This window comes from Temnothorax longispinosus, chromosome 6 (assembly GCF_030848805.1).
Source record: "Temnothorax longispinosus isolate EJ_2023e chromosome 6, Tlon_JGU_v1, whole genome shotgun sequence".
NCBI classification, from domain to species: domain Eukaryota; kingdom Metazoa; phylum Arthropoda; class Insecta; order Hymenoptera; family Formicidae; genus Temnothorax; species Temnothorax longispinosus.
In genome coordinates this window covers 15,526,182-15,539,449 of record NC_092363.1, presented here as the reverse complement: position 1 = coordinate 15,539,449, position 13,268 = coordinate 15,526,182, and the positions used below count along the sequence as shown (strand labels likewise).

The 13,268-nt window shown below is 38.1% G+C and overlaps 3 protein-coding genes across 3 annotated transcripts in view; 1 reads left to right on the top strand and 2 right to left on the bottom strand.

The window, feature by feature from the left end:
- Positions 1–165: 165 nt before the first annotated feature.
- Positions 166–3,974, bottom strand: LOC139815384 (ras-related protein Rab-8A-like). The gene is made up of 5 exons (XM_071782302.1): positions 3,759–3,974; positions 2,637–2,697; positions 2,241–2,379; positions 1,647–1,850; positions 166–1,387 (listed from the first exon to the last, which is right to left on the bottom strand). The coding sequence occupies exons 1-5, from the start codon at positions 3,880–3,882 to the stop codon at positions 1,289–1,291; spliced, it is 627 nt and encodes a 208-aa protein (XP_071638403.1). The 5' UTR covers positions 3,883–3,974; the 3' UTR covers positions 166–1,288.
- A 468-nt stretch (positions 3,975–4,442) lies between these two features.
- LOC139815383 (uncharacterized) overlaps positions 4,443–13,268 on the bottom strand; it is a 46,626-nt gene continuing 37,800 nt past the window's right edge. The window contains exons 3-5 of the mRNA XM_071782301.1: positions 6,733–7,799; positions 6,196–6,641; positions 4,443–6,131 (exon numbers count right to left, since the gene is read on the bottom strand). Coding sequence (XP_071638402.1) covers positions 5,967–6,131; positions 6,196–6,641; positions 6,733–6,928 — 807 coding nt within the window. The 5' untranslated portion in view covers positions 6,929–7,799 and the 3' untranslated portion in view covers positions 4,443–5,966. The remainder of the gene's footprint in view (positions 6,132–6,195; positions 6,642–6,732; positions 7,800–13,268) is intronic.
- LOC139815434 (ciliary microtubule-associated protein 2) lies at positions 7,839–10,210 on the top strand. Its single transcript, XM_071782363.1, has 6 exons — positions 7,839–8,616; positions 8,691–8,920; positions 9,111–9,255; positions 9,346–9,428; positions 9,637–9,784; positions 9,901–10,210. Exons 1-6 carry the CDS (start codon positions 8,390–8,392, stop codon positions 10,208–10,210), a joined length of 1,143 nt encoding a protein of 380 aa, XP_071638464.1. The 5' UTR covers positions 7,839–8,389.

The window sequence follows — 13,268 nt, the reverse complement described above, 5'->3', positions numbered from 1 at the left end:
TGTTTGCTTCGAATACTCGACATTAAAAAAACATTTATGCAAACTTTGGCATCTGTGCATCAAATAATCCCGACGTAATCGCGCAAGTCCTTCCCTGAGGGAAGAACCCTGGTCCTCGTTGAGAGACATCGGTATAGTAATCGCAAGTCTTATATAGTAATATCGTTTTTAGACGGTAATCACAATGCGCTTGACGATGTCTTTCTCGGGTAGACATACTAGAATAGTAATACGTCGATTACTGCGAAAGTGTGCTGCCTTAATAGCGTCCAGAAGATGTTTTCTTTTAGTTAGGCCTTACCAAGCGAATCTAAGTGAACGTTCTTAAACTGCTTATGATTATACCCAATGAATGCGTCTGATCCGCGAAAGTCTAACATCGACGAGATTTTTCGAAAAATTGTTCGTAGACAAATACACATTTCGCGATCCTTTCGTCGAATTTCTGTCTCATAAATTTCTGTAGTCTTTTCTCTCCCAGCTGATCTGTTAAATATTTTTGAATTACGTCAAACTCGCGCGGAATAAAAATCATCAGTTTACTCGGAAGAGTCAACCGATATTCGTGGAACCGGCCTACAATTAATCAGATCAATTATATCGACGCGTCTGTCGATGATACGTTCAGGCATTCCGATTACCTCGTAGCAAGAGCTCTTCGAATCTCTACATTCGTACAAACGTGACTCGCGTCAGTATAAATAGACATCTATGACGTAAAATCGCGTATCATAGATAGAACTTTGCGATAATCTCGAAACTCGTAGCTCGGGCTTAACCGTAATGTGCGTGTACGTAATGTGTTTTCGTATTATCCAGAGCGAGAGCTTATACCTCGCACGGGCGACAAATGTTTCCTAAATGGTGTTTATCATGACTGTGATGACGATCCAGGATCGCGGCAGTTCACATTTGTTTCGTGCTACCGCCGCTGCATTATGCTACGACGCGACGTCGTCATTCGGACTTTCGCGCGTAATAGGGTGCAGGGTTCTTGAGATAATACCTATAATATCCATTGCGATTATTGCAGATGGTGTGGTAGTAGCGTGAATAATTGCCACCCTCGCAGGGTATATACGAACACCTTTCGCGTCGTCCAAGTCGATTTCCGTTCGACGATTCACGACCGATTCACGATCGCATATGTACATGTACAGGTATGGAAATGAGCGATTCTCCCCTTGTGCACGATGAACAGACGAAATCCTTTGTCCCCGGATTTAATTCTTGGCTGCCGTCGAAACTTCCAACCGGCAAGATAGACCTCCGCTGATCGTCCATCGAACTAACAGCTGCATCTCCAGGCATCACCTTGTTGAGACGGTGACTGCGCCTTAATTATACTGTCCGCGCCTTCTCTCTCGGAAGCCTCGAACAGGCTAGCCTGCAACGCAGTTGTTCATTGCGCTAGTAGAAAGCTCGGTCCCGTTAAGCTTACAAAAGATAAGAGAGGAAAGAATCGTTTCATAGAAATCTCTTCTATTATATCCCGAAGAAAAGTTTTCGCTTTAACTTACTTGATGCAGAATGTAACTTTAATAGTAATAATGTAAAAATTATAGCTTTTAAGTACACTTGAAAAATTTTTTAAACTATGCAGGAATACAATGAAAATGATTCTTCGTAGCAATCAGTCTTATTACCCGGCGACCCCGTTGTTCTCGTATTCTTCTGGCTAGAGTGAGAAAAGCTTCCTCGATGTTGATGTTCTCCTTGCACGATACCTCGAAGAAAGGCATATCAAAGTTTTCAGCGATCTTTTGACCTCTCTCAGCTTCCACAGCCCGATTTGCGGTTGCGTCGCATTTATTGGCCGCCAAAACTTTTACTACGTCTGGTGACGCATTCTGTGATGCAAACGACGGAATTGCTTATGATTCATGCTCTCGTATGACAATTGCATTAGGATGACTTCGGATCGATTACGGAAACGTTCTTTCGTAGAATTAATTTCTTTAAAAGTCTAATTTATTAAACTCTAAATTTCACACGTTTAAGTGGTCGATGTAGGTACGTGCAACTTGTAATCTTCTAACATATTTTATCAACTTTCTTCAAACTTTTCCCATTTGACATTTTCGGATCGTAACTTTCAAGTAATCTTTTAGCACTTTAAATTCTTGTTCTGAGCTTCTTAAGATCTTTATAAACGTGACCATTTAAAAAGTAATTAGCGCGAGTTTATTTCCGTTCGCGTAATGTTCTATGTTCTATGTTTAGAATCTTTTTAATCTTACTTCTTGGATATTTCGTAGCCAGTACGACAGATGGTTGAAACTCTCCAAACTAGTGACATCGTACATCAAAAGGATACCCATGGCACCACGATAGTACGCTGTTGTTAAAGTTCGAAATCTTTCTTGGCCAGCGGTATCCCTTTTTAAAAAAAAAGATGTATTCACAGATATACTTTCTGCTATTTCATTCTGTTTTTATATATACGACTTGTCATTTTACAGTTTTACACATGCAGATTCTATTTTGTAAAACTCAAGAGAATTAAAAATAAAAACTGAAATTATAAATTTTTTTTTTTTAGAAAAGAACTTAGGCTCCTTTATTTAATTTTAAAACGTTACTTGACGATTAACTATCTATTAAGAACTTGCGAGAGAGGACTAATTAATACTTACCAGATTTGTAATTTAATTGGCGTCCCGTCCAAGTTAATGATCTTTTGTTTGAAGTCAATACCTGCAGATATATTCGCCATTTACATCTATTATGCGTAAATATTTTCAGGATATTTAAATACCGAGCAAATTCTAAAGTTCAAATAAAATCAAGGACTCGTGATACACTTCAATTATGTTTGTAGCACGGAACAATTAGATGCTATTATTAATTAGATGGCTATTGCAACAGTTTGTACACCAAACTTTCATATATTCCTCGCGTGCAAATAGGATGATTAAAACCTTTATTATGTATGGAGCTGAATTACTCTTTATAACGGAGAACAATAAGCAATTAGTGAATAGCTAATTAAAATATTTTCACACAAGCGAGGATATATCTTTCGAACATTTTTGTAATTATGATAACTTGTATCGGGATAATTGCCAGAAATAGTTCGGCCCGACAGTAAATTTAAAATTAGACAGTTGCATCGCAACATCGAAGGCCGGATGTAACCGAATAATCAGCTGATCAATGCTAACTCAATATACATTTTACGGAATATACATATAAGTATGCCACAATCGTCAATTTGCAAGTTCACCTAAATTTGGTAAATAGAGTAATTATTACTGTTTGTCTGTTCTTATTAAAAATATAAGTGATATTTGATTTAAGTTAATCATCAAAAAGGATCAAAAAGATAGTCGACTCTGTCTCTCATTATTTCACAAATGGAAAAAATGAGGACAATGCATTAAACGCGTTAAATTAGAACGATGTCAGAAAAATAAATTGTGGTAGAAATTATTTTTTTTCCGATAGTATGTAAAATCTACTTTACAGACAAAGACGTGACCTCATCGATAATAGCCGAGGGTTAATTAACGTCTACGTGTGTCAACGATGTATGGAACCCATACATTGGTTCTTAGTACCCGGAGCAAAATTAAAGCGCGTGACTTTATTGTACCAGAGAAGATGAGCTGTCGCAAACCAGTCGCAACTGGCGCCAAGATACGTCACAACAAGTCGTTGAAACGACTCAACAAAGCGGCTTCGGAGGCGGTCGCCGCGGGTGAATGGAAAACCCGATGTATATTTTTACGGTCATACGCATACGCGTGTCTCCTCACCTATCGTCGAGATGTAAGTATCGTAGTACCGTTCGTCGCAATAGCGATGCACGATACAGGTCTTGCCGACGTTCGAGTCGCCCAGCACCAAAACCTTGTACGTCGCTGCGAAATCCAACGCCATGTTTGCCGTGGGTCTCGGGCGGTTTTGAACTGTTGTTGGGTCGACAACAGAGTCGTCGGCCGGGGTTGTTCTTAGCGAACGCCCGGAGGGATGGGGGTGGAAGATCGATTCGAGGCTTGCGCTTTAACCCCCCGTACAGTAGGGGTTGAAGGTGTCCTCACAATCGTCTGTGACTTTTCGTCGCTCATGCGCGGCTTTTAGATGTTGAAAGAGCGCATAGTGTGGAAATGCGGAGCGGATGCGTGAGCATGTATGCGTGTCGAAGATGAAGCCGCGAAGATCGACGGAGCGACGACGGTGTCTATTGGGAGCAACATGCCACACTATAGACGTATATGTATAATACATGCAACATACAGGAGAACGCAAGAAGGCTGTCTCTTCTATTTTTACGTTTCTCTCTCTCCCTCGTCCGAGTCTCTTCCTCATGTATAATAAAATCTTGCGCGTCTTGCAGAATAATTCGATCCGGCGCGGCGACGCAAGGGTTCGACGATCTGCGTAAAGAATCTGTGTGTATACGGGGATGTATAATAGGGATGTTGGAAATGATTAAGCAATTATCGGAAATTAGGCCGCTTTATTTTATTCGCGTTATTAATCGGACCGAGATATCTCTTCTGACTAAAATCGTCAAACTACTTATAGTTATATCGACAATTGCATATTTATCCTTCGCTCCGTTCGATTCCTATATAATAAAATATTATGGGAAAATTCGAAAATTTATGAACATTCGATCGCTCAATACGATCAATTTACTCTACGTATCGCAATACACTATTTTGTCCTTACGACAAAATTCCTACCTCCCTTTTTCTCAAATATGCTACAATTATATCTACAATATATTACTATAAGAATTAGATAAAATGACGCTTGTAACTGCTCAAATACTTTTCGGGAATGGCTTTTTCGCAAAGTATGTATCCTACAATAAATATATATGTATATATATGTATAACAATAATAAAATTAGTTTTGATACTTTGGTGATGTAAGTTGCACTCGTTAATCAGGCCACATTATCTACCAGGATATGTGTCTCTGCTGCACATTGCAGATAATATTGAACGTTAATCGTTAAAGGCTTCATTAATCAAAGTAAACGAGCTTCTAATTACCAGATTAGAAGTAAGATGTCAACGCGTTAACATTGTAGATATACGACGTTAAAAAACTAGAATTCGCAAATCAATTATTCGCAATCATATTATTATTACAGCGTGTGTGAATTCTTTTTCTTTGTATTTTAAATAAGTATTATGAAATAACCAGCTGTGTTTGCCGTTAAAATACGCAAGAACTGTTTTCGTTCGAAATTGCTTATCGCCTTAGTTAACAATAATCCGGTAAATAACGTATTATGTGTAGGCACTTTAAGCATTATAACTTGTATAAGAAGTTAGGACACTATTTTTGGTTAGCATTGCCTGTAAGTTGTACAATCTTGCTTACGATAACGTCACGATAACGTCTTGCTTACGTAGGCTATCTACATGATATGTTCTTAATTAATATAATACTTAAATTTACTTAGAGTAATACTTCAGAGACGCTACCGTTCGCAGTTTATAACATATCCTAAATTAAAGCAGTTTTAATATTAACAAAGTCTTCAGCTAATGCAACTTTTTCTGTTGATAAATCTCGTATAAGGACTTGTTTGAAGTTGAAATCTCATCATTATATAAATACTAATCTTTCATAAATAATAAAATAGAGTTTAGTTTTACGTGAACAATGAAATACGTATAATAAATGTTATGGTAACTTGACACGCAAGAAGAGGCACGTAACTCAAGTTCAGTCGAACTATTTTCAGAACACATTCTTTAATGATAATACTATCACAAAATATGTCTCCAGGACATCTTTAACATAAAAATTCATCTCGTATTCCCGCAATTGATCTGTCACAGTGTCTAAGAGACGTTTGGCGTTCATGTTAGACCGAGTTTTTCGCATCACGAAAATTTCCGCTTTCAGAAAGAACATTAACTTAACGAAGGCCATTCTCGTAGGAAGAATGGGATCGAATCGCCGCCCATCTCGCACAATATGCTGTCCTCGACGATGTCGCATTACAATAGAAACGACCAAATGCATAATCCGAACATCACGATGCTTAACATGTACGCTAACGAGTTAGGAAGATGGATATTGTAAATACTTTCCCGTTTAATCAGCCATAACGGAACGACGACGTGAAGAATATCCGGTATCATGAAGCCCAGATCGCGTATGACCTTCATACAAGTTAAAGATAAGTTACGGAATGTTTCCTTTTCATTATTATTCGTGGATTCTTACCTGGTGCGCTTGGCCCTCTCCTCTAACGACATTCTCGAAAAATTGATCCCACCCGCCAGCTACGATATGCAGAAGGGCTATCGCGGCAATGCCGAACGCCTTTCTGTGAGTTATGGGATTCTTCTTATCCGCAAGATAAACGACCCAACAGCTGGATATCAACTCAGTGACGGTAAAGAACAGCTGATGATACCACTGGGAATAGAAGTCGTCGTTCCAGTAATTAATATAAACCCACCACGAGTAATAATTTGAGAACAGAGCGGACGAGAAGAGGAGCATCATGGACTGTCTAAGTCTCTGTTTGATCGCCAGTTTCGCCAAGTGTTTCATTGTCTCATAAAACACGATCACTCCGATGACGATGAGTATCCATATTTTCAACATGTTCGAAGTGGCATTGAAGTACATGTGTTTGTATGGAGCGATACCGGATTCGTATGAGCCTGTAAAAAAATTCAGTTTATAGGGTTAGATCTACGATCGTCGATTAGCAGCAATTAAAGATATTTGTAAAATTGTCGCAAATTTCGTAACCTTTAAAGACAGTGTCCCAGCACGAGCAGGAGCAGTATCGTTTATCTACGACCCTTGAATAATCCTGCCAGAAATAATATAACGTTGCAATTTGCAATGGTGGAATTGTTAAGGGTCCTATGATGCCCACGAATCTCGATCCGCTTGTTACAATGTTTTTGCACAGAGCACGTTTCAACATCTTTAATGGAGCCATTTGTCTTAATTGACGTATTACGAATGAACGGATGGTGATTCAGAATTTTTCTGTATATTTCATGACTTAAAATTCTCTCCCTTATCACATATACTGCTATCATCTTATCTTATCATATACTTTTATCATATTATCGATAAAAGTGATACCTAGCTCTGTGCATTGGCACTTGTGGTCGTTAAGTACTCAAAAATAACACAAAAACACTTTAACTGAAATGTCTAACTATGTTTTACAATTTTATTAAATAAATCTGACTTTCACTTTGGAAATGCTATTATTATCTTCACTTTATATAAACGACAATGCTCTTTGCATTGTCTGTGCATCTCTTATATAAAATCATAATCCTCTGTATTAATATCTCTAGACATTTTTCTAAATTAATATACAGTGAAACATGTGAATGAACTCTACAACATAGGATATATCTCTACATATAACGAGTCCTTAAAAATGAAACGGCAGGTAATAAAACAAAAACTCAAACGAAAAACTGTTCAACACATGTTTATTGCAACAACACGTGTTTATTTCACACAATGCGCATTGCTGTTCGTACGCCACACGGTGCAATCTGGTGTGGAGATTCCTCGGTTCGTCAAGATTTTTCAGCTGTTACGTCATGGCGATTAAAGCGTTCATTTGGGCTACAGGCTGCACACAAGCAATCATCGTCGGTGCTCTCCGCGGAGGTACCTTCGACTTCACATGTCAACGAAGTCGACAATTTCACGTGTAGGGCCGTTTAAGGAATGAACGGCCAGAAACGGAGCAAACAGCCCCCTGTTTATGTCCGTTAGGAAACGCCATCTTGCTCCAAGTTGCTCGGCAGAAACTTTTACTTCGGATGACAGAGGAAGTAGTCCGACTGCAGATACAAATTAATTCTAATCGTTAGAGCGTGGATAAAAAATATTAAAATTGCATGAGATCTTCTTCTCTGATTAAATTAATCTATTTATAATTGCAAATATTATTGTTAAATAAAAGCAAAACTTTGTTGAGCTGAAGTATCGACGACCATTAATTCAGTGCCCTGCATCGCTAGGATACGATGATTTCTGTTAAGCCATTTTGATATACATTCTGATTTTATCGCTTTCAATACGAGGCAATTATTTTCTCTATACCAAATACGAATTATCTACAAATTATAAAAAATTATAAAATAAAAAATGCTGATGTTATCTGAACATTGTTACAGTTTATTATACATAGCTCTCTTCCATTATTTTTAACCTATAAGCCTAAGCTTTAGTAATTTCAAAAAAAAAATTTCATTAAAAACATTTCTCTTTAAAAAACATGTTCGCAATAATAATTTACTAAAAAATTTATAAATAAAGGCAGTAAAAGATAGTATCATCTCGCATTTATTATATTATTTAGAAAAGACGAGACTTTTTCCTAGACACTGCTTTTAACAACTGTTTTGCTTTCAAGCATTTACACAAGGAAATGGCAAGAAAATATAAAACCAAAAGTTTTCAATCGTGTCGTTGTCGCTATAAGTGGCGATGTCAATGTCTGGTGCCACGAAAAGAAAAACCACATCCTCCCTTCAACAGCGGAACAAAGTCAGGTAGTAAAATAGGTTTGCATCCCAAACTGAAGGCGCTTGTATTAATGTCACCAGCTGTGGGCTCCTACGACCCTCGACCGATCGATCGTAAATCCGTAATTAGGTAAAACACAACCTTGATCTATCTCGAAATCATATGAGAGTTTTCAGTAAGTAGGATAAATTGCATAATTGCAGTTGGAGAAGGCAACAAGAAATGGAAGAATTCTCCGCTGCAATAGGTGGCAAAGTGACAAAGGAAATTGCGAACCAGAAGAGTTTGATGAAGACTGGACGTGAAAGTCATGAGATATCTCGTTGGCCGGAAAGTGTTATGGATGCGCCCTGTAAGAGTTCGCGAACGGATGCTGCTTTTGGAATCGTTCCGCGATTCCAAACAAGTTATAAATCCACCACGCCCGGTCCAGGTTGATAAGATTATCTTTCGAGAGAACAAATCAAATTATCTCAAGACAAAACAACAAGAATTTCTTCAAAATATAGTTCCATTTTTTGTCAGATTATATTAAAACAAAATTCTCTGAATTATGTTTTAATTAACAATCGTTTTATATTGTCTCTTTCTTATACCTGGCTGACGTCTTGTATCTTCTTAAGGATACACGCTGAGAACGCACAATCCCTTTTTCTATTTGGATCAGAAAAGGTTAAAAGGTTTCTCCAATATACCTTCATTCGAGTTCGACAATTTAGTACCTAGATTCCGAGAAACTGTAAAAGCTTGGTCTTTACCGTGCACTAGGTAAAAGTGATGTCACTTATAACACAATTCTCTTAAACTATGTTTTTTCTCTACGATTTAAAATAGTAAAAAAATCGATTTTTATAACAGATACAGCGTGAAACATCCAAATTCGCTACAAGCCTTTCTCGAGAAGATCACAAGTAAAAGGGGACCTTACGATCTTTTCACAGGTGTCAAAATAGCTTTTTTTTTAATATACGCGCATTATTTCATAAGCGTACTTATTTCTTAAATGCAGTTTAAAAAGTTTAAATACTCGATATAATGTGTTATCTCGTATCGGTATCTCATAAAACTTCAGAATGTCTTAAAACTTTATTTACAAGAAATACATAAAAATTTAATTACAAAGTCCGTACGTTTTACTTTCAATTTGAGGACCGAGAGATGAAACTACTATCAAAGGATATTGGGCACGTGCGAAGTTAGAAGATCAGAATGATTGGCCACGAAAATTGCCAAGTGAAATGGACAAGCTCTCAAGCAAGTCAAACTATTTCAAAGGAATATGGTCCACCAATCCTAGGTATTAAAAAAAATCACAGTAAAAAATGAAATATAATAAATAACGATATCTGATTGTAATTTCTATGTATCGTACAACGGTACGAAAATTATTTTGAATGGGAAAATATCTTAAAGATTTATAAAGAAACCCATTACGAGGATAATGTTACAAGACATCAGTACGTGTTACAAGGATCCTGATGAACCAGGGCCTGGTCATTATAATCCTCGAACGCCCCGAAAACCGCGTTCATTGAAGAAATATCCCTTTAATAGCAATATAGAATATGCACGACCCGTTCCGCCAAGAGACATTCGTCCTGGACCAGGAAGATACAAGATTAAACAGGAATATCGCGTAAAAGGATGTGGATGGACATCCGTTTTCAAGAGCAAAGTGCCTAGAATGACTGGCATTTCTCCATCGTTATATAATGATTATTAATTTCCGATTAATTAATGAGAACATTATAGTATAACAAAAAATGTAAGTTATGTTATTAGAGAATTCTTAATAAACTTTTTAAAAGAATTGAAGTTCGATTACTGTGTAACTGTGATTACATTAAAAGCAAAATTTATTATATATTGCATCTATATTATATTACAATGTAAAATTTGACATATATGTAGAATTAATTTCATGGAAATTATCGATCGGTGTAAGTTTCATTACGTCAAAAGTTACCGCGACACAAAATCTACATGGATCGCGTGATAGCTTCCATCCGCGCGATGAGATCGACGATTGCTCTACTGCTAATTTAAAAGTCCAATGATCGTCGTGACTTATCGCGTGGATTAGCTCGAACGACATCCCGCTTCGTCGTTTTTTTCTATTGACGGTGTTCCTTGATGCAAGAGGCGCGAGATTTCGTGCCAGGTGGGAAATGGTAACAGGAGCCTCGACGAGATAACGACGCACACTCAGCGATTATCCCGGCTGCACCGAATGCATAATTTGTACGTACGCCATGAACTTTGAACCGGTTCCACAAGCGCATCCCATATCGGCCGCCTTAAAACGGACGCGATTATGTTTAATTGTTTTTGAAAGACCACCCCTTTCATTTAGGTCCTTGCCACACACGTCATTCGTTTGTTGTGGAACGCCCCGGACCCTCTCCTTTTTTTGTTTGGGCTTAATCATCGCAATAAAACAAGAGGAAATTTATTGGGTCGTATATGATCGTGACGAGCTTGCAACGGCGAGAAATCGCTGCGTCCACGGTGGCGACTGTCACCCTTACGCAATCTGGATCGTTACAACGCGAGGATCAATGAAGCGCGAATGAAAGAAAAACGTATCGCGAGGAAAAATATAGCGCTAGTTAGGAAACAGCAAGCGCACCAAAGAAGAATTTTTCCTGTAAATTATAATCGCATCAAGATATGCAAGATATACTCGCCTCAGAACCGGAAGCACGTCACGCGCGCGCACGAGCTTGAGAGAAGAAATGAGAAAAATTTCTCGCGGCGTGCCATATGGCGGATAATTTTGTAGATTGATGGAGGATTTCACGGAGCAACTGACACCCAGTATATGGGTTCCCATAGGCGGATGCCGCTATGTAACACGGCTGTCGTGTAGGATGCTCGCATTAGTTGCAAGGGCGAATTAATCAGGACGCAATTGGGCGTTAATAACTTTCTAATTTACGGCCGACGCCGACGCCAACGCGTCTCTCGTAAGATCGATCTGTGCCGTTGGGTTCGTTCACCCGCGAGATTGCGAGTGACAAACCGTGTTGAAAGACGCGAAGAAAAAATCTTGAAATTAAAAATAAAATAAAAATCTTTAAAATAGAGACGATGATTCGTCTCTCTGTTTCTGTCCTTTCTTATCTCCCTCATTGCTCCGAATCTTTTTAGCGCAAGCTTCGAATAATAAGTCAAAATTTGTCAAATTTAGACTAAATAATTCGCTGAAAGATAAAATGTCATATTTCTATTCTTCGATTTCACGCTTCTAACATTCTGGAAACATCTCAATTCTAACGCGCGAATGGTCCACAAGTATCCTCGTAGGACGTTTTCAAAGGAAACATGTCATTTTGCTTCAATGGCTAAGCAACGCCTCTCCTTTCTTTTTCTCTCTCTCTCTCTCTCTCTCTGCATGCAAGTCGCGTGGCACAAGCTTGACCCATTTTTTTTCCTTATCGTTTTCACTCGTCTGAGCCAGATTATCCATAAATCACCAGAACAAAGGATGAATACGTTCGAACAGTGGCACTTTTCCTTCTGTCACTTAGCTACCATGCTGGGAAAAACGTAAATCTTAGTCCCATTCTATAGCTCGATCCTATGTCTTAGTTTCCCTTTCTCCTTCTTTCTCTGTCTGTTTCTTTAAGAACTTACTTTTCTTGGGAAAAGGCACGTGCCTTTTTAATATATGTTCAGTCTATCTATATAATAGACCAAGAGACAGTAATTTACTGGCTAAAGTTCTAAAAAAAATATATCAACCACGAAAGTGCACGTTTTTTTTGACAGTTTTTTACAATAGTCCATTGAAAGTCTAGACTAGAATATTTTTATCGTTATATTATATAATGGCCTCATTAAAATAGCGTGTTACTACTGGTGTTCATAGAAGTTAAAGATGCACTCCTCGGAGACATGGGCCTAACGCCACCCTAGTGGGAGTCCGAATTTCTGAAGGTCAACTACGATCTTTTAGAGGGTGAAATAAAGCAAGAGAAACAAAAGAAAAATACTGAAAATTTATTTTCTAAAACTACAATAAAACAGAGAAATGTGTGTTTTGAAAACATTTAAATGGAAATGGTTAAAGAAGAAAAAATTGAATGGAATTGTTATCGTAACAAAGCTCGATAGAAGAAAATTACAAGAGACATAGCTAAAGGAAAAGACGACGCAGGGGAGAAGACGTAACACGAAAAGACTCCGGATCTACCAAAAAAATACGTTACCGAAACAAACGCAAATTCGATCGAACGGAAGCGGCGGTCACGCACTACGCACAGTAGATTATCGATGCACACGTGCCTTTTGTGAAAAAATTCCGGCCCGTCGGATCCCTCCCCGCCCGCATCCAGGAAAGCGGCCATCGAGGGAGGTGTGATACGTTACAGCTGGTTAAACAGCTGCGGGGTGGAAGGATAGCCGTGAACGCCGCGACAAATTTCGGCAGCAGCCACCAGAAGGCCGCATATGAAACTGGAGGAGGCCGCTCTCTTTTTTTCCTTTCTCTCTCACGCATAGTTTTGAATTTATTTCTGGATCTTCACCGTCCGATAAGATCGTCGACAGCTTATCAACGAAAAATAGCTTCACGAGGCAGACAAACCAGAAATCTTTCACTTTTTACAGTAATAATGTAATTATAATTATATTATATAAAATTTATATACATTTTATATAAATTTATTAGATTACCAAAGAGATATAAATAGCTTTAAATAAACAAGATATGTCGCGTTAAATTCAGAGACAACGCGATTATAAATTCGAGACGTAAGGGAGACCAGGGATAAAAGTAA